This window comes from Notolabrus celidotus, chromosome 15, assembly GCF_009762535.1.
Source record: "Notolabrus celidotus isolate fNotCel1 chromosome 15, fNotCel1.pri, whole genome shotgun sequence".
Lineage (NCBI taxonomy): Eukaryota > Metazoa > Chordata > Actinopteri > Labriformes > Labridae > Notolabrus > Notolabrus celidotus.
In genome coordinates, this window is record NC_048286.1 from 18,655,460 (window position 1) to 18,681,693 (window position 26,234).

Below are 26,234 nucleotides of genomic sequence, written 5' to 3' on the forward strand. Positions count from 1 at the left end.
ATTTTCATTTCATGCAATATGTAACAGAATATTTGTTATGATGGCAGACAACGCTTAACCTTCTTCACCTGCTGCAAATTCAGAACCACATAATTGCAGACACCACTGGATGGCCTCAATGTTTACTTTGAAAAACAAAATGTGTATGAACCATAGACTGTATAAAATATGGATGTAGGATCCGTGACGTCACCCATCTGTTTCTGAAGAGCTGTTTTGAGGCCAGTCGTCGGCAGGAGCCATATTGCCGCTGTCGAGCGATTGTGACGTTAAGAGACTCGTAATCTCAATATCTTCGAAATTGCAGTGTTTGAAAAAAATTCACCCCCCCCGTACAGTGTGTGCCGATCGAGAAATGAGCTATCCAGACTACACTCGTCTTTTGTACCAGGCTGTAAACATGTTTATTTCTGCTGTAAATATCGGGTTTTTTTAATTGGTGTGTATGTGGTTTCTAGTACTTCCGGAGCCAGCTTCAAGCAGATCCTTGTTGAACTGCAGTTTTTAGCACTTCTGCATTGGACTCATTTTTTTAGACCGGAGGTTGCCGCTTGATATGAACACCCTTTATAAACTGTATTAAGATTTGTTTTTTGATACACAGCTAGGTATGCTAAAGCTATGATTGTGTGTGGCTTAAAGTGGCTACAACTCTCAGTTAGCTGTGCAGCCAGCAGAACCATTAGCCAACTCTGCCAGCTGTCAGTGTGTGCTAGCAATAATGAGTGTGCATTAGCTATGGCGCTCCATTAGCCCAACAGTTACTGTTGATTTCATGCTGGTCTCTGTTATTTATGCCACTTTGTGTTTGTGTATTTTCAGATTAGCATTGTACATCTGTTTGCATTACATTCTTTCATTTGTGGCATGCTTTGGTTTTGGACTTTTGTATGTGTTCCTGAACATGCAGCACGTTTCTCAAAATGAGGAACATTTAAGCCGTTGCAGATCGATTAGCCTTGTTGGCCACTGTCATTTCTTGACTGTTTTGGCATGAGTGGCAGTTGTTGCATGCACAACAAATCAATGGGTATTTCAACAAGGGTCTCCAAAGTACCAGTAATTATATCTTTAGTTGGATCCTTATTTTTGCCTTAAATATACATAAAGCTGAACAAGATGACTCTACTTTCACCATCCCCACTAATTCACATCATCAACATCTGGCTCCTTTACATTGCTTTGTTTCTGTGCCTTACTAAACTGTGCTTTTTGCACAAAACATATCGATTCCAAGCAAGGATTTCTGCACTACCTCATTAGTGTGGACAGTATTATCAAGTCCCCATATGTTTGCTTGAAGCTGTTTAAGTGGTATTACACTCCCTTCACCTCACTCTATCATGCTAAATCCGATTTCCCATACTGAACAAAAAACAAGCATGGAGCACAAAGCATTGAATTGTCCTTATTGTCCTTTTGCAAATGACCTGCCACTTTGCATTGGCTGCGGTGACTGCACTATTAAACTATAGCTATAAATGTGCGGTGATACAGCACATGTCATACAGAGCATATCAGCTGCTTGACGATAATGATTTCCTCCTATAACTCGAGTGATAGCAACATGTATCTGAGGCTGAGCTCAAACAAATTCGACTGCCATGGCTAAATGAACGCCAGCTGAGAGCCTGTAAGTAACATTCTCAACAAATTAAATCCTATGGCAAATTAAAACAGCCAAGGGCTGCAGTAATAGCCTGCAAATCACTGACTAAGTGGCAGTCACATCTGATTTCTTGTGCCATCCCTGCATGTGTGGGGTTTGGTAGTAATTGGGATGAAAAGAGTGTGACGCCTCGTTCACACTACAGCCAGGCAGTATTATTTCTTAAACTGACGCAGACAGTGCAGACATGAATACAGAAACAGATGTTTCTGCATGTTTGCTTTTTTTCACATGCATTTTCCACATGAGCAGATGTGCATTTTTTCCCGTAGCAATGCAAGTTTTGGGGCAAGTGCACATAAGTGATGGATGATACAGAGGATTCAAGCAGTGGGAGCAACACATGAAGTGCCTATTGTGCAGTCCCCAAGGGGGCAAGCCAAAGTGCTGCCAATTCCCTTATGCAGCCTGTTCCTACCAACACACACACCCTCTCCGCCCATATTTTCTCTCCACATATAATACGTCTAGAAGCATCTGAGAGCCACATTATGTGCCGTTTGACCATATATCTGGAGCATTGGCTGACCTCTACCCCAGACCATAATAATCACACTGTAGAGGTCACACCCTTCCTGTCACTGACCTCTCTGTTGTTGAGCCGCCGAGCTGAGGTCGCAGCAGTTACAGTGCCATTCCTTCACCCTTGTGTGTTCTAGCGCTTTGTCCCAGCTCCCCAGGGCTTTTACAGCAACAATGATTAATTGTGTCTGTGTTGACTGAAGTAACTATCTGCTCTGTGATCACAGCAATGAGAGAACGCAAGTGCTCTATCATGAAATGCCCAAGAACATGTTTTCCTTGTTGTACCGGCAGAGGAAAGAAGAGGAGAAAAGAAAGCACACTATGTTGGAGAGCTGAGTAATTCCTTGAAGGGCCTCTAGAATTCAGTGGATTTTTAGTTTCACAGTAGTCTAATAGTTGGTTGGTTAAACTTCTCTTTAATGATAAAGGTCAGGCTTTATGGAGGATGAATTGGTACCAGATCAGCTCTGCAGGGCAGCCTCACTTAACCTAAGCTTCACTGACTAAGGGCTTCGGCAAGCTTCTGCTTTATCTGCAGAGTCTGCTATCTGAGAAGAAAGAGCTGCCTCTGAGCAGCCGTGGGGACACGCAATCTCAGCAAGAAAAAAAAAAAATACACTGCAATTTGAACAGATTTTAAACTCTTAAAGAATTGTGCTCCAATTGCAACAAGCCACTTTTCTGCACCATGATATTAAGTCACCACTCAAGCAAAACAATAGTTTTCATTAATTCCTGATTTCTTTCTGAATATCGTCTTTGAGGTTCTGCTCCAGCTGCAGGCTATGAGAGAGTGAATGGTAGCGTGAATCTCCAGAGCCACTTGGATAAGAATACTCCATGCAACACTGCATTTTGCTAAATAACCAATGTTTGATAGACACAAACGTTTCGCTGTTTGATCTCTCTGGGTGTGAATGGAATAAATTAGCATTCCAATGTGCTGAAAATGGAGAAAAAGAGGGAAAAGACAAGTTGTTCTCGGACAACAACATTTGTATTTATTACAGGGTTGCAAATGGACTGAATTGACCTAACAGCAAGCAGCTTAATGAAACACTTTTCTGTCTTTCTCGACAAGTAATACATTATTTTTCCTTAAGCATCATGACAGATTGTCTCTCTGGTTAAGAATGGGAATTGCTGTTAAGGTAAAAAAGCTTCCATTGCTTTTTTACACATCTTTTTTTCTTCTCTTTGTGTCTACAGGTGTTCCATCAAGTCCCAGGAATGTGATCTCCATCGTGAATGAAACCTCTGTGATCCTTGAGTGGCACTCTCCAAGAGAGACAGGCGGCCGTGATGATGTCGTCTACAACATAGTGTGCAAGAAATGCAGGGCGGATCGACGCTCCTGCTCCCACTGCGACGACAACGTGGACTTTGTGCCTCGTCAGCTTGGTCTGACTGACACCAGGGTGTTCATCAGCAACCTGTGGGCTCACACCCTGTACAGCTTTGAGATCCAGGCCGTCAATGGAGTCAGCAACAAGAGCCCGTATCCTGCACAGCATGTCTCCATAGACATCACCACCAACCAGGCTGGTAAGTAGCTGCAGAATAATCATCATTGTGTAACTTTTCAAGCTTGTATCAGTGGTCTTTTTTCGAAACATCTTCTTACCCCAAGGAGTCCAGTTCCCCTGCCGCCTAAGTGGTGTTCTTTTACTTTGCATTTGTGGAATGGAAGATTCTACTATTACAGCATAAATGTGAATCATTTCACCTCAAAGCGCCATCATTTTGCAAAAGTGCATTTCAGAGTCTCACTTCTTGGCAAAGCTGACTTCAGGGCTACTAAGATTTCACGTTGCTGCTGCGTGAATAATGACTTTATGGCTGGAAGAGCAGGCCAGCTGGTTTAGTGAAAGTTATACATACATGCTCTCTTTCTAAGCCTCCCATCCCTGAATCAAAGTAAAAGCTTTCCCCTTTTGAAAACACCATGGAGGAGTTCAATCCCACACCCAAGACTCAGCACGCTATGTTCTGTGGCAGGACAAGCGCAATTCACCACAGTGTACCTCTTTCCTTTGTAGTTTATTTACAAATCAAAGGCGATGATAGAAATAGCCCCTGTTTGCATTTCCCTTTGGGCATTCCAGACATTCTTGCTTTTTTAGCAGCGGTAAAGGTAAGCATCGCTCCAAAAACAACACATGAGACATTTATGGAACCTCTTTTTGGAGGTTGTCATCTGGCGGTTGAAGGCTGGTTGCTTCACAGACTGACACGTCTCTGAGTTGTTTTTCTTTGGTCTTTGTGTAATGAGACTCTGTTTTGATAGCAATGCCGCACAGCGAGTCAGTACTTCTCTCTTCACGGAATGTTACCCTCCAGCTCAAACCTGTCTGTGAATCTTCACTTGTATACCACACACTGTCACTATACCGCTCCCTGAATTCACTAGAACAACAGAATTAATCTTACTCTTTCCTGTCCCTCTCAAATGTGTGACCTGCAAAGACGTTCTTTCTCCGAAGACATGTTGCACTCAAGAAGAATGAATGTCAGTGTTGAAGTGCTGAAATCTGGAATTTTGCCACCTGATGTTGGCTCTAAAAAAACAACCCCCATATCCAATAGGCCTTATGTTGAAAAGCCATACTTTACAGCAAAGAATCTCACCACTAGATATCATTACATATCCCTATTTCTACACACTGTACCTTTAATACAAACTTTATTCAGTAATGACTCTTCAATATGAGACCAGGGCATTTTTCCTTGAAGTAAATCTGAAAAATCAGCCTGTCTTGTGTTCCAACTGTCACTCATAGCTACTTGTGCCAGGGGGAAAGACAGATGGAGGGATATGGTGAATGTCCGGAACAGAGTGACTCAAAAGTTAAATATCAACTGAGCTTACGAATAAGCTTTGGATGTTATTTATACTGTGTATGGTTGACCTACAAGCTTCATCATTAGTTTTTTGTAAAAGACTTATTAAGATTCAAGCTGGTACACTGTTCCATCAATTCTTTATTGTCACACTGGAGAAGAGCAGCACAAGAAAGATTCATGAACAGCTGCTGTGGACATGCTGAAAAATGATTTCGTTTTGTGTGCTCTCTTTACTTTCTCTCTCTCTCTCTCTCTCTCTCTCTCTCTCTCTCTCTCTCTCTCTCTCAGTCTGCTTGTCCTTCTTTATGATGTTTGTCTGTTTATGCATGTGTGCGCACTCTCTGACTTTGCCGTTGATGGATCTGAGCTCAGCCAATGAAAATGACCTTCACTCTGTTATTGTTCTTTCTCATTCTCTGCGTGTGCATCTATGTGCTCATCCTCTAACTGTGCCTGTGATGGGACCTTAGCCCAGTCAGTGGAAATGACAGGTCGAGGATATTGTCTTTTGCCGGTCTTTTTTCAACAGCATTTTTCATGCTCTTGAGGATCTTTGACTTGTAGCTATCAAGGGACAAGTATTGACCGAGTGAAAAATTTAAATGAGGTTGTCTTCATCTTTTTTCTTTTTCTTGGGATGAGGCGGAGCGTGAAAAACACAGCATGAGCTTGTGGGACCTAATAACAGACATGAAGTGCAGTCACTGTGGTGAAGGCGGGAGATTGTTGGTTGAGTTCACACTGGCAAGGTTTCTCATAAGGGAAGAGTTTGTCAGTTTGCATCTATGGAACCCTTTGTTGGCAATGAACTATGATTTTCTGTGTTGTGCTTTCTGTCACGTACAGTTGAGTGCTTGCACAGAATGACAAAAAACATAATATTAGAGATGTTGATACCGATTTTAGTATCTATATCAGAACATCTTTGACACTGCAATGCAGTATTGTATCGGACTATAACCATACCCATTCAGCTACCCCAAAAAATCTACTGGTTTGAGATAAATAACCGTGTGAAGATAACAACCACTGTCACCTGTTTGTGTTAAATACTTGATTCTGATAGGTCAAAACTCTGCATTAATCACACCAATCTGCATAAGAAGTTCAGCATGTTTCACTTCTGCCTGTTGACACTGGTGCAAAAATGTTAGTTTCCATTTATATCGATAACTAACATGGGGAATATTGGCTGACATTACTTTTGATTTATTTGGAAGGCAAAAACATAAAAATTGTGGTTAAAGGCTGGCTAGTCATCAGCAAAGAAATGCATGGCCGAAACAAAGGTGAAGTTATAAAAGACACACAAATCTGAACAGGTGATACATGCACAGAGTTGAAGAAGAAACACTAAACACAAAACAGGACAGTGATTTTGCTTTGGCAGTCCTAAAGGACCTTTTAAGTGACAACAAAATGTTAAGGGACTTAAAAAGGTCTTGGGGCACTGGTGGCCTAGCGGTCTAAGTGCCCCACGTACAGAGGCTACAGTCCTTGTTGCAGGGGTTGCCGGTTCAATTCCCAGCCAGTCGGCCATTTCCTGCATGTCTTCCCCCGCTCTCTACTCCCCACATTTCCTGTCTCTCTTCAGCTCTCCTACCAAGTAAAGGCAAAAAGGCCAAAAAAATATAACTTTAAAAAAAAAAGAGAGACTTAAAAAGTTCTAAGGCAAGAGACCTTAATGAGGAGCTACAGTCATTTGATGCATTTAATAAAAAGGAAAAACATGGATTTGAAGATCTCTAACCAATATAACATGAATTTAGAAAAACTATTGTATAGTGTATTTCCACTTTAATTGAAGAATGAACTTATTTCATATATCACAAAAGACTAGTCAAATAGAAATACCTCAATCCAGATTCCCTTTGTATGGGATGTACATTCTGAAATTAAATTTGGCTCAGTTGGTGGAGAGCTTACCGTATTTGATTACAATGCTCAGAAGAATGTAATGACCGACTGAACTTGTCTTTGTCTGAAAATGAGTCCAGGGAGGGAGTGGGAGGGAAGACAGGGCCCATTGGAGAAAGGCAGCCTTTTTTCTTTTTCTTCTCCATTTTTTTTTTTTTTTGACCAGACTGCGAGGCTGTGACAGTGAAGGAAAGGAAAATGAGGGAGTAAATAGGTCTGATTATCAGGGTGGCCCTAATGGTGCTGACTGTCCCCATTTGACAGGCTAATAGCACACTTGACAGATAGATGTAGAAGAAGCAATGCCCAGGCCTATTGTTGAAGTCTGCAGCAGTAATGAGGTGTCTGCCAGTAATCTGCCAGGCCTGTGTCCAGCCCTATGTGGCCCTTTGTAGCCAGGTAATTGCACTGTTCCTAGCTCCGACAGAAGGTTTCATTGGCAGGGCCACTGAAAAGGCAGAAGTATCCGGAAGGGATTAATATTGATAATGCACTTCAAAAACTAAAGCGGAGGAGGCCTTTAGAGGGTAGGGCTCTGGTTTTATGGGTTAATGAAGAAAGATGCATTAAGAAATACAGTGTTTGCCATTTAGGGAACCTTGACATTTGCTTGTCCGCTCATTTGGTATTTATGTGCACTGCGCCCTGGCATGATGCAAGGTTGGGAGAGGTGGCGTAACAAAATGCAAGCTCCATGTAAATGAGGGAGTTATCAGAGACGTGTAAGTATTAAATAAAAACTGAGGATGGAGAACCAGGGAAATTCAACCCACTAATAGTCAGCATATCCTCAATATGTTCATTACATTAATCTTACTCAATATAAAGCAAATCTTATAAATAATGTGAATCTAAAAAACATAGGAAGGAAAAAATGTGCTTCAATTTGATACTAAAGTGAAGAAATTACAAAACTCTGCTGAAAATTAGCTTGATATCTGCACCATCAGAAGCAACTTTAGCACTTCTCTGTGAGACAAAAGCACAGGATGGCACTGTTTGGACCAGACAGACAAACAATTCACAACACTAATTTCATGTGATGTCCCGTCTCTGCCAGAGCTGAGGCTGCCAGTGGAATAGACAGACTTCTTTGTTTATTTGACATGGCTGTGTTTATGCACATGAGAGAACGCACAGGTCCACAGATACCCAGGATGTGAAAGATGAAATTTAATACTTTCATTGCAATTCTATTTTTACATCTCTGTGAGTTCTCCAAGAAAAGTGACTCAGGAGAGCTTTTGATGTAGACTGTTTTGTATTAAAAAAGACACGAACTGTTCATAAAAGCTTACACATTTATGCTTCATAAAAAGTCATTTAACCATTATTCTTTTCCCTTAGTTTGAGAAGTGGAGTTCATTATTTTCAGCAGAATGTGGCACAGCTAAAGGTAAAGAGTGCACTGCTCACATTTCACTGTAAATCTCTCTTGGCTCCTCTTTTCAAGGTGAGACATTTTTGTCATGAGCTGTTGTGCTCAGCAGAGGCACAGCTGTAAAAATAGATAATAGAGGAGATCAGGAATATAATTGCTTGGCAGGTAATAATTAGTCAACATTATTCTCCATCTCACCCATCCTTTTTGCAAACAATATGCATGGATGTGCCTATGCTTACTGTGACAGTAAATTGTGGTGTGTGTTTATGTATTCACTCATTTCCTGCACAACTTGGATGGAATGTCACTGTGACGATGGTAAAAATAAGAATGTGTGCAGCTAGTTATTTCCAGTGAACATCTGTTTAACAGTCCAATCTAACAATTTTCAAGCAACTTTCTGTGTCAATTTTGGCACCTCCTGTGGACGTTCCATTTTATGTTTTTGTTAATCTTATCCTGTAAACAATTTTTGTTAAAAATTGGCTCAGTGTTAAAAAAAAAGTCTGTTTTGGAAGCATGCTGTTAATTCTTTTGTCTAACACCAACCCTCAGCAGTGATTTTAGGGAGCGAAAATTACTATATTGACATAATCCTTCTTTATGCTGAAGGTCACTTTTGATTTTGCATGTGGTCTGTCTTGAAATCAGAAACAAAACTTCTCATTGTAGCTTTAAATTGACAGGCTTGTATCCCCTTTTATTGCCTGACTTTCCTACTTATCACCCGGTTGTTAAGTACTTTATTCTTATTGGTCAAACCCTGATAACATTGGTAATTAATTCTGAATAGCAATTACCAGCCACGTCATATCATACAATCTGTGGAATTGGGGTCCTGAACATTTATGTAATATTACCTCTTCCGGTTGACAATGTGGCAAAAATGTTTGTTTCCCACAGCATCTGTAAATAAGTTGGAGTATAATTTAATGAATCCGAGTGTTTTTTCAAAAGCTAAAGATTTAAAAGTCATAGTTAATGTCTGACCAGTCACCAGCAGGAAGGAGAAGAAGAGAGGAAGAAAAAACCTGCAGAAAACTAGCGAGAGATGTTAAAACACACAAGGAACTTAGTGAAAGAGACGTCAACCAAACTTAAGAAAAAAGACACAAAGTGACCACAGACCACAACAGAGAACGGGCTTTGGCAGTATTTCAGGACTTGTTGAGTGTGAAGAAAATGCAAACAGACATTAGAAGTTAGGGGGAAGAAGCCTGTAAACAGATGCTGCTGTTATCATCTAGATCTGTTAAGAATGCCAAATCGTAATGTTTTGACTAAACTTAAAACAGTTAAGCAGGCTAATTTTTAGACTCTAACATGAATGAAATGTTAAGTTTGATGTTAATTTGACCTTAATAAGTAAAATTATCTTTAAATCGAGACTTTGTGCCAAATTGTTATATCTTTAGTTGGTAACCAGGATATAACGAGAATAAGACCTTTTTTCCTCAGCCTGTCGGGAATTTATTTTGCATAACCACATGCTCACTATACATGAGCTCTTACTTATTGTTAATAGTTCCTGAAAATGTGTAGCTTATGAAACTAGGTTGAACACAAGCATGCCAAACAGCTGTTTCTCTTTGTGTCAGAGCCTAGACTTCAGTTTTTGTCGTTTTAAAGTCTTACTGCCCTGTCAGGTTAGAAGACCTCAATGCCAAAATACACCTGACTTGCCCTAACTCAGCTCAGTAAATCGCCAGGCAATGGGTTCAGAGAGCAAGCAGAGCATTACCATAAAAGATACACTGCTGATAAGGGTAGTGATATGTGATTACACTTCTAGTACTATAAAACTGCCAAGAGAACAGAAAGGTAATGTGCCCATCAAACAAGTTTGTGTTTTTCCTGATACAGCCTCTTTTCAACCTGACATGGACTTAGCGTGGACTTCAGCAAGATAAAAGAAAACAGCGAGACCACCTGAAAAACACTAATGCAGCAGTAGTTAGAAGGGTCAGCGTGTAACCTGGCCATGAGAAGACAAAGGTGAGAGGAGGTAAAAGGAGAACGTGGATGAGGAGGAGGTGAGGAGGGAATAATGGAGGCGAGAGGGGAGTTGAAGGGATTTAGTGTGTATCACCGAAGAGGCTATTTAACTGCCCTCGATCCCAGCGTGTGTCTGGGAGGGAAGGACTGATCAATAGTGTGATTTAAAAGTTCATTCACGGCCTGTGCTCTCAAGGAGATACACACACACACTTAGAGGTACAGACACACAAAGGTTATATACTGCCTCCTCTTACGCTATCATTCATGCCTGGCTAGAATTTAGTCATATTTATCTATGTTAGCTGTTGAAAATGGCTATTTAATGTCTTTTTTGTGAATTACTGTGGTTTAATGTTTAAAGGGCTAGGAAACACTCTCTGCTTCTAGTAAATTGATTAAATGAATGAAGAAAAGATATATGAAGTCGTGGGAGCTCAAGACATGGCAGCCATGTTTTCTTATGTAATCCATCCTGGGCACTTAACAAACATCTACCACTGCTTCAGATAAAGAGGCTGTTTCTCATCTTTTACATATTTTACTCCTGTCTTCTTTCGAGTGATTATGCAGGGGAGGATTGGTGAATAACGCATGAGCTCAAAAATTCCCATAAATCGTATCACCGGTGCGATCTTTTTTAAACGTCCTAGTGTTCAGCAGTTCCTCAGATCGTCTTGGCACGGACCTCCTGACCTAGATTGTGTGCCAACAATCCCTCAGACCACAGAATGCCAAGTATATCTACAAACAATCCTCCTCCACTTAGCTGCTCTGTTTGGAGAGCAATTCCCACAGAAATGCAAACAGCCCTATCTTCTGCCTTCTACAGGCACGTCGGGTCAAGCAGGTTGCATTCAGAAAAACTAAGATGCAACATGCTAGCCTGAAATCCAAACAACCAGATGAATTAAAGAGATCTGAGCTCCGGCAGGGTTCTAAATCAGACAAGATGTCTGTGGAGGGTATTCAAGACACCATTCATTATGTCTGTTCAGTTTAGGCTAAAGAGTCTCTCTATTTGTTTCTCAGGGGGGAGGCCTTTTTTCCTTGTTTCTTTCCTCTTACTGCTGCTGCGGCGTTGCAGAGACAGGGTGTCCCAGGGTTTCATCATCTTAGACAGTTCTTCAGGCTTTCTCCGGGTGCCATTTTTATTTCATTTGATGCCTGTTCTCATAAATGTTGGATCCTGTCCCTGAACCAGAAAGCGAGGTATTAGCTGCGGGCAAAAATAAGTGATGTAGCTTGAATGCTACTTACCCCTCGTCAATGATGATTTCTTAATATAGTGTTTAAAGTGACCGGAAGAAGCGTTTGTGTGTGTTACTAAGCATGCTCATGCCATGTGTGCAGGCTTTTATATGTGGAGCGTGAAGCTATGTTCACAATCCTCCATGTGTGATATCATTTTAAAATAATTTTCCCATGATTCCTTGACAGAACTCTATGTTGCTGAACGGATCCCTCTTTATGATGTTTGAGAGAGGCCCATTACCATACAGTCATGGCTGGCTTGGCCCTCTGAGCCTCTGCTAATAAGTTGGGGAGTAGTTAAACCAGTGCCTTTGACAGAGGCATAGCACATGACTATAGGCTGCCTTCCTCATCTGAGACACTGAGTCCCTATTAGGAGACTGCATGGCTCTATTGTGTGCCAGCACAAACCCCAAGAGCTTAACAGAGGAAGAACAACTTGAAACGTATATATGGTCGTGAGTAAAGCCATCTGTAGTTATGCACTTGTGTGTTTTTCTTTATACAGAGTTGGATGAAGATTTAGTACAAGATCCGTTGACTAATTACAGTAAAACTTTCTGGACAATCATTTCACTGAGAAGAACCAGGGCCGAGCAGCAATGTGAAAGATGTGCTGCATGAGAAACACTGGAGACCATCTGTATTCAGTCTATCCCAAGAATAAGAGATGGAAATGGGACAGAAGAGCGGGCAAGTTAAAATATTTATGCTCATTTTGTGGTATGAGCGGTACAGAAGAGAGAATTTACCACCAATTTAAAAGGGAAACACATTAAGTTCATTTTTTTAGTCATGGGGAGCACTTCTCAGGCTGTGAAAATGGTTTTATAATGTGTTCAGCTCCTGAGGGAGTTATCTTAAGACAGAGGAAAGGACTATGCTGATGTCATCATGGTAAATTTGGCCTGTAGAGTGCCAGTTTCTGAAATGAAGGTCTGCATTTATAACTTTTGGAGTGATGTCTAAAAAGTTGATGCATTTAGGCCAGTCAAGTAGGATCTAAAATCACCATGCACCTTGGGAAATGGATCCTGAATTTGAAGTGTTACAAGAGACTGCATGGGTAACTGTACATTAAGGGGGGCTCAATGAATTGTGCATTATGTGCCCCAGCTTCAAGGACATATAACATCCCCAAAAGTTTGTCAGCTCCATGCAGTTTGCTCTTAAGCGGGCGCAACAGCTTTTATGAATCAGGCCCTCTGAGTGGCTGGTTGGTTGGTTGATCCTTTGCTCTTCCTGGACTTGTGTTTTAATATTCTTAGGAGAGACCCTGAACCCATTGTTCTAGGGCAGGACTATCCCTTCATGGCAACTCCCTCGTGATTCTTATGAAAGTCAGTGTTTTAAATGGAAAATAATAAGTGCTGGAACTCCCCTTATTTACTTGTTGACATGTGTATCTTTCCACCAGTATCAGTAGGCTAAATCATTAGAATCATGTCCTAGATTTCTAAAAACTGTGCCATCATCCAGCGCTGCTTCAGTTTGAATCTTCTTTGTGCTCTATTGGAGCCAGGCCAACATTGCTGTTGTCTCTTTTTTCCTCTGATTTTCCTCAGTTATCTGACACTGTAGAATCTTGTCAGTTTTAACAAAAAAATATACAAGTGAGCGCCATGTAACACCTGCAAAACGATGCTCTCATCATGTAAAGCGGCATAGGTAATGTGTTTTAGTTTTTTTGATGAGGACAGGAGAGGGTACTGGCTGCTGGTAAGAGTCTCTAGTATGCCAAAGGGGTTAAATTTAGAAGAAGTGGAACTTTGTACCAACCCACTTGAAGCCCTGATCTGTATACGATTTTTTTCTGTTTTAGTTGAACAGCATTATAATGATGTAGTCATTTACTATCACAAGTATATCATGTTTGACCATTCTTAAAAATTGGTGTCCTATAACTTGGAATCACAGTAGTAAATCACTGGAGTACTCTATAAATGTAGACAGGAATGTTTGTTGTGCTGACCCCTCACCATAGCGTATCAATTACAGACACTGCACACAGAACAAAAACTGAAAACAGTCTCAGGTCTGTGCCAGACATGTAAAACGATGCTCCAACCCATCTGTATTCCAAAGTAGATTAATGGTACAAAGGTAGAGAGACCTTTCATTCTTTCATCACTTTCTTTCAAACTCTCTCACTCTTCTGTTTTTCCATCTCTTCTGCCTCTCTTTTCTCTCACTTTCCCTCTGTCTCAGCCAGACACTGGGAGGCTCTGACTTTGATTAATGGTGAGCCAAGCTCTGCATTAAAAGCCAGGGGCAGCGAGTGGGGCCAGATAAAAGTGGAGCACAGGAGCAAGGGATGGGAGGGATGGAGGGAGGAGAGAGGAGTGCAGGACATAGTCACCAATCACTGTCAGCATCATCGTCCCCGGGTGACAGTGGGGGGACACAGTCGGAGGGGACAGCGGTGCTTCATTGGGTTGAACCTCAGCCTCATACTGGCACAACACATTGTCTCTGACAGTTTCTTCTCACATAGGATGCTTGAAAACACACACACACACACACACACATAGACGTGCACTTCATCTCTCTCACTTCTGCTTTTCCTCCTGAAAACACGGTCACTCTCTGTCCTGTGGGACACAATGGTGAGAAAAGTTTTTCCTTCAGGGAATGTGGTGAGAATTTTTGTTGTAAAGATAGAAGTTTGTAACCAGATATTCTGAGCTGATATTTACTAGCTAGAAAAAAAAAATCAAAACAAAATTGCAGTTTGTTTTTTTCTGTTTAGGAAGTTGTGTGTTGTAATCAAAACATCAACTCCAATTCAAGCAATCCCTGTGCATTCTGCATGAACTTGCAATTTTGTTCAATAACAGCAACATCTTACAAGTCTTCACCAATCATCCAATTTCCTCGCCTGCATCATCATGGATGCCAATAGACTCACTTATATTCCTTCAAAGCATAAACTCTCTTCCTTTGGGTTACTTGACATGAGCAGCTATCTTCTACGCAATGCTTGATGTGTTTTAAATGCTGTATGCAAAAGACTTTAGAAGAAACAGTTTAAAGTGAATTCATTAAGATAAATACATTTTTAGAACCAGATAAAAAAATATATAACTGGGTTAAGATGGGGAGTGTTGTTTATGTAGTGTAAGTAAGAACACCCAAGAAGCAGTTTCCCTTTGATTTAGCCTCCTTTAATTTCAGTGGGCATGATACAGTTGAGTGGATGTATGTGTGTGTGTGTGTGTGTGTGTGTGTGTGTGTGTGTGTGTGTGTGTGTGTGTGTGTGTGTGTGTGTGTGTGTGTGTGCGTGTGGTCTGCAACAAACAATAAAGTCAGAAATCAAACACACTATACCGCTACCCTGTTACTTAACCACAGTGTACATGGAGTTGTTTTATTTAGCACCACTCTGTTAGCATAATTAGCATGTTACACATCATTTAACCCAAATCACACCCTCTAGTAAACTAGACAATCCTGCATACTGTCAACACAGTGAAGACAAATAAGGGTACATACATTGCAGTTGTTCATAAAACATATCTGCAGTGCAGCTGCTTATACTTGCCCATTTCGCCAGCTAGAGTGCTGACCGCTAGCGTGTGAACTGCTGATGCTCTCCGCTGGCAGCCTACTCACACTTTGACAGCTTATCGCAAAACATAAATAAAACCAAATATACTATGCGTACCTACTTATTACTCAAGGACACACTCAGGTCAGTACTTAACACATAAGTGGATATGAAGGCAAGAAACTCAAATAATAACTAACTCTGAACACAATCTATGACCACTGAACACTGTTCTAGATGCATGGAATAGACCTGCGTTTTTTAACAGGGAGGAGTTGTTACAACATAGAGCCTTTCCTCCAGTGTTGCCAACTCCTCAGTGAGGAAGGTAGCTATTGGGTGTCCTAAAAGTCGCTAGAAGTCACTAAATGACGTCATCACTTAATTTGCATAATTTTAATAGTAATGGACGCTGCAGAGAGACGAGTAACGTTGAGGGAGAGACAAAAAGGTTAAAAAACACTGCAAATATGTTTATTACTACACTTAGGAGCCTACAACAAATCAAAGTAAAAATTCACATTTTTCAACCATAACATTTCAAGATATTTGTTGTATACCACCTACATTAATTATCTAAATGACCCAAAAAGAGACAGTAGGCGGGATCAGCCAACGGTGTCTTCGTACATGCGTGATACATTTGTAGTCTGTATGCTGAGGGGTGAACGCCTCCTGCTCTGAATGCAGCTAGGAGGGACTCACAGCAGCATCCACTGCTCGTTGAGTAGAGTAAGAACGATGCGTGCTTTCACGTCAGTCTCCAAAAGTCTCCATTTAACACCAGACATAGTCCCTAGATTTGTCGCTAGTCGCTTTTTTTTTTTAAAAGAGTCAAGAGAGGGGTGTGAAAACTTGCTAAATATAGTGACAAAGTCGCTAAGTTGGCAACACTGCTTTCATACAACAATATTTATGTCTTCTAGTGATTACTTATTCATCTTTCTAAGTTGGAAATTGTTAGCCATCCACTTAGCCATCCCTTGATGTCTTGGTTTTCATCTATTAGCTAATCAGGGGCTGTGAAACTTTCCACCAACCACAGGCTCTGTTTCTGGTGTGTTGGTCTGCACTTATTTCATACAATTATTTTGCTGTGAGACAGTTATTCCCTGTCCTCTGATCAGTTCTTTTATACACACAGCAGAAGCAACATTAAAAACCAGAACTGCATACATGGAAAGGAAAAATGGAATAATACACAGACTCTCATTTGAACACAATTCGACATAAATGCATTACTTACATTTGTTAAGAGCTTTTAAAAAAAGATATCAATCATATTAAAAATCAAATTATTCTTTAATGTCATTTTACAATGCAACAGTTGTACAGAGCAAAATTAGAAGCTGTTCCCTGGGGAATTTATTATCACTGTCTAAATAAATAAAGCGTATACTAAGGCGCAATATAAAAAAAAATCCCCCACGATTGCAACTGCATGATTAGTAAAGTAAAGAAAATTAGTAAAAAAAAAGATACAGGCAAGAATAAAATATGAACTGTCTTGTGCAAATTTAAACCAGCTTATAGACAGTGAAAGTGGCCCGTGCAACAGTGCATTCAGTGTCTCGTACTGATGTATAATGCAAAATAAACAGCAGCAGAATCAGGCAGTGTCCATTAAGCAGCCTTACAGCCTGTGGAGGGAAGCTGTTAAACAGTCTTGTGGCCCTGGTTTGAATGCTGCGGTATCTCTTGCCTGATGGCAGAAGCTCAAAGAGAGCATGGAGGGAATGTAATGGATCCTTTACTCTATATGATCTGTGTCTTTTTCGGCCAGTGGCCACTGTTTTTCAGAAAGTTATTGGACAGAGGAGACACCAATAATCTTCTCTGCTTTCTTTACTATCCTCTGCAAGGCCCTCCTGTCTGTGGTATTCCAGTTGGAGTACAAAGTGGTGATGCATTACATGAGCACTGATTCAACATGTGCCCCTGTAGAAGGTGCTGAGGATGTTTGGTGGGGAGTGAAGCTTGTTGAAGGTTCCTCAGGAAGTCTCTGATGGGCTTGTTTTATAATCCCAGTGGTTTTCCTCGACCAGGTGTGATTGTCCAAGATCTGTACTTGATTTTTTCCACTCTCTGTACCGTGGAGCTGCTGATGCTGAGGGATGTGTGTTCTGGCTGTGACCTCCTGAAGATGACAAACACTCCTTAGTGTTATGTATGTGAAATTTGGTGCTTGAGGAATAACTCCCAAGTGCTCTTTCTCATCTGCAAATTGAGCATGTTTAACTTGCCTGTTTTTTGGCAAGGTAACTGAAAACACTCACCACAGTTGGATCTTTTAGAAATGTTCATATGCTCCAGCTGTTTCATTGTAAAATTACATCAAAATATTGCAGCTTGCATTGCAATAAAAAAACTGAAATAGAAAAAAACTGCAGCAGAATAAGGCATTTTAGGGATTCTCAGAAGAAGTATGCCAAATCCTGTACAGGCTGATGTTCACAGTTGCAGATATTTAGACATTGGACACTTCAAAGCATGCACTAAAAATGATCCAAACCTTCTCCCCTCTGTGTGCCTGAATGCATGAGTAGAGTTGGGATCAAGACTTGGGGCTGGAGCTTAGAGAAAAAAACACCTCTTCTTCTCAGTCCCCTTTTTTCACTGCAGGAATTTCTGTGTGGAGTGCCCCTCCCTCGGGTCTGTCAGGAACAGTGTGTGCCTGTGGCCGGTAATTGATAATGCGGCCCAGGCAGCCCTAGCCCTGGTCAGTGGAGTGTGAACCAGCCTGAGAGGCAGAGAGGCTGAAGTGCACCGAGGTGAAGCTTAGCCCTCACACTCTCTGTCGAGGGTTTTGGAGAGAGGGAGAAAGAGAGGAGTAGAGAGAGGAGGGGCGGGGGGCAGGAGGTGAGAGCCAGGGGAGGCAGATGAAACAGGACCCATTTGCACTGAAAGGATAAACAGAACTCATGTGTTAGTGTGCATTTACATTTTACGTATCCAGTGCCTGAATTCTAAGGACACAATTTTAGAGCATAAAGTGAAAAGGTCAGGGGCTTCTGTTCTTACAGAACTTCTGTGACAATAGAGGGATTATGCAATAGAAACGTCTGAAAAGAAGTAAAAGGAATAGAATAACCATTAAGAAGTCTGATTAAAAAAAGTACCATTTAGCTATAAGAGGATGCCATTTGCTGCCTTTGGAATAGAGGAGTTATTCAGAGAGCTGGTGAGTGGAGACCAGGTGGAGCGATGACTCGGCCTCAGCAGCGATACGGCGGAGATCCAAGAGGCTGATCGGCACAAAATGCTTGTGAGAGGCTGTATTTATGCCTGCAGACATGGGGGTGGAGATTCATTCCCAGCACTGTATACAAACACAGAGGCTTTGAACTAAACATGAGCAGCGGCAGAATTGGTTTTTAATCAGAGTTACTTGTGTGTTCACAAACTGGGTTGATGAGTCAGTTGGTTTGGATTCATCTTTGAACTTCCATCTCGCCACCTAAGATGAGTTTGGGATCTCATGATGATTTGGGGTTGTATTCAAATGCCATTAAAGCAGTTGATTTGTGCATAAAAGCTATGAAATGTGAATGCTATTTGTTTATTTTTTTACATTTTTATGAACAACTATCATAGATTGGTGTATTTATGCTAAGTATTCCTCTATATATATAGCTCCAAAAACATTCATTCAAATGAAAGAGAATTATTCTTAGGTGGTATTTATTTAACGCTCAAAAACTTTTTTATCCTCTGTTTGTGTATGTTGTTTGATCAGACGTCGCTTGCATAATGAGCAAAAAATCCCATAACTGTCACCAAGTTCTGATTCATTCCTGGTCCTGCCCTGATTGTTGCATGAAAGTATGACACATCATATATTTCCAACCGAGCACTCTGCCCACTTCAAGCCAATAAGAAAAGCAAAGAGCAAGTCAAAAAATACTAGAATGTTTGAAGTGTAATTACTTAAACTGTTTTGACTTTGGCTGAAAGTACAGTGTTTATGTGGGACCACATCGTTTACAGGAAGACACTGATGAGAAAATATGCTTTCAGGATCTTTCAAACTAACTTCCTGAAGAGTTTCACAATTGCTGAGTCTTTTGTAAGGCACACTTTAAAAGCAAAGCTCAGGAGAGCTAGTGTAAATTTTCAGTGTTTTATCCCTAGAAGAAACAGTGGTTGCTCTGAATAAACAGAGGAAATGACCAAAACATGGTGGTTTGCATGATCCATGAAAGACAAAATACATCTGTAACCTTTGACTTGATTTACTGGGATCTATATAAGATGGAATATCAGCTTATGTTGGTTGTCAGGTGTATTTAAGTCCTTTACCCTGCTGTCAACAGTGACAAGATGTCCATGCAATTGCTAAATGTCAACAGTGAGATATGCTGTCAAGGTATGACAGCAAAAAGGTGGGGGTGGGAGTTCACTCTGCAACAGGAGGCTACTCCACCTGTTCTTAAAGTAAAACGACCAAAACAAAACAGTGCTTTCAAATAGATGCCCCATTAGATTAAATACCACACTTATTTACACACAGGTCTTTTTTAGTTAAACACATACAGAATTCAAACAGTACAATCAGGCAGTTTTACTCAGACTAACATCACACTTACATTTAGAGAACCACATTGAAAACAAGCACACACAGGCTTACTTATGTAGAGATTTTATGAATTAATTTTCCAATTACCCAACCTCTGCGTGGCATCTGAATAGCAACATGGAATTGGCTTTATTCTGGGTTAATTGTCAGACCATGTGTGTGATTTCAGGTGGACTGGAGCTGAAGAAAGACGTAGACCATGCAGTGCGGCTGAAATAATCATGACACTATACAAATTCAATTCCAAAGGGTTTAATGTTATGAATAACATGTCCATGTAAGGATGAGGGCATTGCATGTTTTCTGTTGACTGGAGAATGCTATCTTAGTAGATATAAATTCTATATAAAGTATATATATGTAAATACCACATACGTGGAAGCCAAGGGTCCGTTCATGGCTGCTGCCACGTAGAGGGAGTTTTATTTATCATCAGCATATATATTTTCCCTTTCCTGCTTTGTTTACCCATTTCACGGCTCAGCATGAAGTCATTTGCAGCAAAATCAGCAACGCAACAAGGGGGACAAAATTGTCATGAAATTTTGCCTGTGTATCTCCGTATTATAAGAACACATTTTATAACACAATCAATCATGTGTCATTTGTGTCTGGTTTCTTTTGGATAGGCAGGATGCATGTGTGACTGAGTGGCTCCTCAATGACAGTGATTTGATATATCACCCACAAATGGTATTCTGAGTCACACATTCCTGATAAAGGGTGCAAATTCAGTTAAACATCAGTATGTTTACTTAATATCCATAAAGTATACAAGGATCCATAATGACAATGTAATTGTCACACAAATGCCCATGTAAGCTGTTAATATGACTGCAGAAATATTGTTCCACATGCAGTCGTTGTGCAGTGATGTTTTAGTTATTCTCAGACAGGATTTCTAGAACAAGAAATACTTTCTTGTCTGACCTGCCTTTCAAACTGTACAATGAGGGGGATTATTCAAGCCAAATAAAGACTTTTGTTACAAATGTCACATAAGAATCACCTACCAGATTTCAGATTTTGAGAAGCACTAAAACTGTGTTGATGAATTCATCCAATGCACCCTGTGGATGTCACTCTCAGAGCTCCTACATTCTGCCCAGGTAGCTTAAACTACTCAGTCAAACAACAGACCAAATCCAACATGACCAATTGCCAGATTAGTGCCAGACTTGTGGATACTGACAGCTCTTCAAAAGGTATCATGAGGCCTGCTAACTGAAGATGAAATGCTGAAGTCCACACCCTCGAATCTTTGCCAAATTAGTGGCCTCATTTTGGCCAAAGTGGGCACATATCTGGTCCTGCAGTGCCAAAATATGCCTGAGTGCTGCTCTAATCGGCCTGACTCAGCAGGCTACCTGGTTGCTGATGAGAAAGGCAGCCACATTTAGGGATGGCAAAAGAATACACGCACACTTTACTGGAGTAGAAGATACTTGTGTAAAAAGGGGTTCGGTAAAGTATAACTACTGATTCTATGTTAGTCTTATAACAAAAAGTAAAATATCACAAGAAGAAGCCATCTGAAGTACATCTGAACCAGCTGTTTAAAAAACGTTATCTGAACCCAAAGACCCATTTGGGGAACTTTTATCACAAATAAACTCTAAACTTCAATAAAATTAACAAAAAATGACTAACTAACTGCTCAAATGCTATAATCATTTGGATGGGGAATAGTTTGCTGTGCTGATTCTTCTATTTGTACTTCACATCTCTGGTTGCAATGCTTAAACTTGGACTCAAATTACTACTAGCAGGCAATGATGTATTGCATTTACATCCTGTATTGGTTGACCTGTGGTGTAATAATAATAATAATACGTATTATTTATTACGCACTTTACATTCTGAACAAATCTCAAAGTGCTAGAGGGAGGTGTACCTTTTTTAGAACTACAGTGTTTGCTCTCCTTAAACTAGCTTTGCGTAGGCCCATCTATTTTGAATCAAACATAAAACAAAATTATGCTTGGCAAAAGGTTGCCGCTCTACACGTTGATGTTTAAAGCTTCTGTAAGGAACTTTTGATTCGTGTTTATTTTGGCCACCCTATGGTCAAAGCACTGTTTTCTTTGCTGATTCTTTACTGTTGGTATAAATAGTGCTTTACTTATTTTTTCAACAACAATCTCATCCTGCTCTCTTTTATGTATCCCTCATCGAGAATTTTTGGAAAATGGAAAAAAAGCTGTTAATTATTTGGTGTTGCACTTACTCCACAGCGGCAGTTTAAATATAACTGTCTATCTATATACTGATGGTCTTGTTTGTTTTTGTAGCCCATAAAGGGGCATCAGTATTAATCACAATCTGTTTCATAACCAGCCAAAAACTTCTCACAGAGGCTTTAATGTTCATGTGCTGCTCACATTATACACACTTCCTCCTGGTGACTGAGAAAATATTAGATAACCTAAAGGGACCTCCTAGACTAGTGTATTCACTTCCCTTTATTAGGCAGACAGTAATCACAAAAGAGACTCCCATAACAATTAAGCTACCTCTGGTCAATTGCAACCTCAATATCTCCTTACAGCATTAGTACAGTGGTGACTTATGTGTAATATATTCTGACTCAGTGTTACTCTTTCTGTGCCCAACAGCTCCCTCCATAGTTCCCATCATGCACCAGATCAGCTCCACTATGAACAGCTTCACTCTGTCATGGCCGCAGCCAGAGCAACCCAATGGCATCATCCTGGACTATGAGCTGCGCTACTATGAGAAGGTAAGAAAGTGTTAGTGTATGTGCTAAAATCTATCTACAGCAGCGATAGCTCTTTGAGATAGAGAGTGCCATCTCTACTGTGAAAACGCATACACGGCCCCTAAAATATCGAAGCTCCCCTCGGATATCTGTGAACAGAGTCCCCTGGGTTGATAATATGTTCTTTCACTGTGTTCACTCCCTCTCTCCCACTGTTCTTTGGTTTCTGCTGCTGATGAAGTGAATAGGTTGACCTCTGCTCCAGGCCCTCTCTGCACAGTGCAGCAACCTGTCCCGCTGTGAAAATGCATTGCATCTCGGGAGGGAGGGGTGTGTGGGTGGATCACATCGACCCGTCTGCTCACACACAATACGTCTGCTTTATTAAGTCTCCAGCCCTACCCCACAGTGCCTATGCTGCTCCAGTATTGACCTGTAGGCTTCTCCCAAGGCCTAGGACATAATGATACCCAGAGATCGGAGACTCTAGCTTTTTGTTTGGTCCCTTGTTTGTCCTCCTAAAGCGGATCGATTGGTGTAGCAAGGTTGGTCATGCGTGTTTTTTTCCCCCCAGCTTTTGTCATCTTAAGCTGAGACTTTCCTGTGACTTAGTGCACCAAACCCCATGTTCTGCTTTCCAAATAAAAGATAAAAATCAATAGAGTTTTATAAATGTTTTTTCTTTTTCTGTTGAGTTGTTTATTTTACACAAACTCATTTTGACTGAGGTTGGGGGATCAATAGTCACAACTCCACCTTAGAATAGTGTTTGTCACATTTAGCATTTTCTATCAGAGGCACAACAATCATGTTTTTAAATGATGTTTGCAATTGGAAACTCAGTTATCCGATAATGGCTGCATTGCTCTCTGTTTCCCCCTCTGGCATTGCACAGGTCATAAAACTGAATCCAATTGCCATTGCCCTGAGAAACCTTATCTGCCAGACAGCTTAGCGTTGTGTAAATAACACTTAAACAGCGTCCCATTAGCTCATGAATATCATTGAAACCTAATCCTTTTGATGTTTATGTAGCGTGTCCTCACACAAATAGATGTGCGTGGCGTAATCGCAAATTAATGAATTAAGGAGAACAAGATTGTTAATTGCACTGGGATGATTCAGGTGACAAAGAGGTTGCACTCTGCATTGCCGACATCGGTGAATCTTTTTTTGATGTACATTAACATTCACAGTATGTGCGTCAGTGAGAGTAGCATAAGGTGAGTCTCAGTGATAGTTTGGTGCCACACTGGGCCGTGGAGATGAGGTTTCCACATTGGTGGTCCTTCTTTGACAGTCTGTGTTACTGATCTGACCAGGCTTTTTGTAGGTTCTCAAAAAAGGAACCGTAGATAGGCTTTTGTTATTGATGAAAAAACTAATCTAACAGAGTAAAAAGTGGCAAAAATAGCAAAATAAAGACATTGAGTCAAAAAAAGGTTTTCAACTAAGATAAAATACTTTGCAGGTTTCCCCAAGAAGCACTAAATACTTGAAGCGTCATATTAAGCTTTGGTAGATGACTTACAGAGTTTTTTGAGTTGTCATTGAAACAAAGCAGACAAAAAAATGTAGGCTTAAAGGCCCTGTGAGGAGTTTTGAGCTGGCTGAGAAACAGACTGAAAATGATACTGATGCCTCTTTATAACCTTCAATAGCAAACAAGTCCATCAGCAGCAACACTGGCACCTTCTGTGTTGTCATTTTTAATGCCTGAAACCGCCCTGGGGGGTAGGTTTCAGACCAGATGATGGACATCTTGCTTCAGAAACAGCCTTTATTTGACTGTTTTCATGGAATATAATCACATTGCCTGATAAAGGTGACTGTTGAACACAACAGGATGAGTCTTTTGTTGAAAACACTACTTTTGCATGTATAGGACAAGAGATAAGAGGTATCACTTTGTCCACAAGGGGGGCGCCAGAAACAATACAAAACAAAAGTTCCTCACAGCACCTTTAATGAAAATATATTTTTTTAAATCCATCATTGCACTCATTTTTGGCTCATTTGTTGAATTTAATACAGCTTTTGGATGTTTCTTAAGTTGTTGTCTGCGAGCTGCAACTTGCTTGTTGAAAAATTAAGCCAAAGGCATAGTTCAAAACACCGCAGCGTCCAACAGAGGCTGACTGAAAGGCCCAGAAATCCCCATTTACACACATGTTAATACGCCCAATTGTGAAACTGAGACCTTTTGAATACCCTATAAATGCAGGGATTTTATCATATGATATAACTAAGTCTGCCACATTTTCTCATAAGTTACTTGCTGCTTGTACAGTCTTTTCATTTTAAATAGGAAACAGGAAATTAAATTGCAATCCGTGGAGGTCAGCTCTCCATTGATTCCAGGAAATGTTGAAGTCCTAGCAGCCATAACATAATGCCATAATGGCCTTTCAGTCATAAAAGGCCATTATGGCAAGATGTCTCTCAGAATGTCTATCACACACTCCTCTGCACACTCCCAGCACCATTGGTACCTTATAGGCTGAATAATACAATCATAAAAAATGGGATTTTTATTTAAGAATGGCCTTGCTATACTCACCTTCCTTTTTATGCATCTCAGCGCTACCTGCATTAATCTGAGGGTAGTCACACTGTTATGGTTGTAGAGTTGATTGTCTCAGCGTGCCTGGCACAGCCGGCTGGTCCTTAGCGCAGCAGAGAGCTGTCTCTGTACACTCCATCTCACAGGAAGTTCCCTGCTCCTGTTTCCAAAAGCAACCCTGCAGCAGCAGGGCATTTACCTGAGGGTGATAATAAAATACTGTTTTACTTTTTTACCCATCTTTTGTTTAAAATTGTCGTTTAAGCTGTAAACCTGATAACATATTGCCTTTAAATCAAACTGCTGTATACAGTAAAACTTAGCTATGTTTGATTTTCCCCAAGAATGTTTTGGTATCATGCTTGTCTTGATTTGACATATTACAGTCGAGAGTAAATAATAAACATGGAGACAGAGTGTGGGCTGCATTTGGACAAAGATCTCCTTAGGGGGTTCAATCCGCCAACATAAAGCTTGGATGATTGTACAACCTTTTCCTTAACACTGATACTTGCTCAGATTTAATAAGATGAGCTGGACACCTTGTTCTAAGATGGCAAAAATGTATTTCACTGGTACATTACTTTAATACATTGAAGTGTTAATTTAAACTAATGCCTCGAACCTTTTTAAGAACTGTTCTGTTTTGGATTACTGTCACCATAGAAGTATATTTGACCAGAGTACATTACATGACTTTCATGTGTGAGGTCTCTCACATTTTTAACATCTGTAAAAATCTTAGTGTATCCCACTCTTAGGACATTAAAATATCAGCAATTTTATTACAATTATTTTACAACTCTTTAAGTTACAATGTCCTTGGAACCACATAACTGAAGCATCACAGAGTTTTAATGAAAATCTGAGCATGTGCTGAGATGAAAGTGTTAAAAAAATATGAATTTAAAAGTAAAACCTCCATAAGAAACATTGTCCACTTAATAAGCACATGTACATATTTTGATGAGATTCACCAGTCTGTGAAGATAACAAATTCTGACAGTCATTCAAGGTAATAACATCCTTATCATTCAATTTTTAGAATAGTAAGGCAATTATTTAAATCAGTCTGAGCCTTGTGTCTGTGGCCTAAGAAGGTATGTTATTAAAGATTTGTTTGTCTGCATAATTTCTGAGGATAAGATGTCACGATACTTCCCAAAACTACATAAATACAGGCTGTCTTTCATCTACCGAGTGGAGTTGAGTCACAGCTTAGCTGCACGACGAGGGGATGG

At 40.4% G+C, this 26,234-nt stretch overlaps 1 protein-coding gene across 2 annotated transcripts in view; it reads left to right on the top strand.

Moving 5' to 3' along the window:
* The window catches only part of LOC117827242 (ephrin type-B receptor 1-B), a 186,884-nt gene that overhangs the window by 117,106 nt on the left and 43,544 nt on the right, over positions 1-26,234 (top strand). For both annotated transcript variants that reach the window (XM_034703779.1, XM_034703778.1), the window contains exons 5-6: positions 3,404-3,739; positions 22,327-22,451. In XM_034703779.1, coding sequence (XP_034559670.1) covers positions 3,404-3,739; positions 22,327-22,451 — 461 coding nt within the window. The remainder of the gene's footprint in view (positions 1-3,403; positions 3,740-22,326; positions 22,452-26,234) is intronic.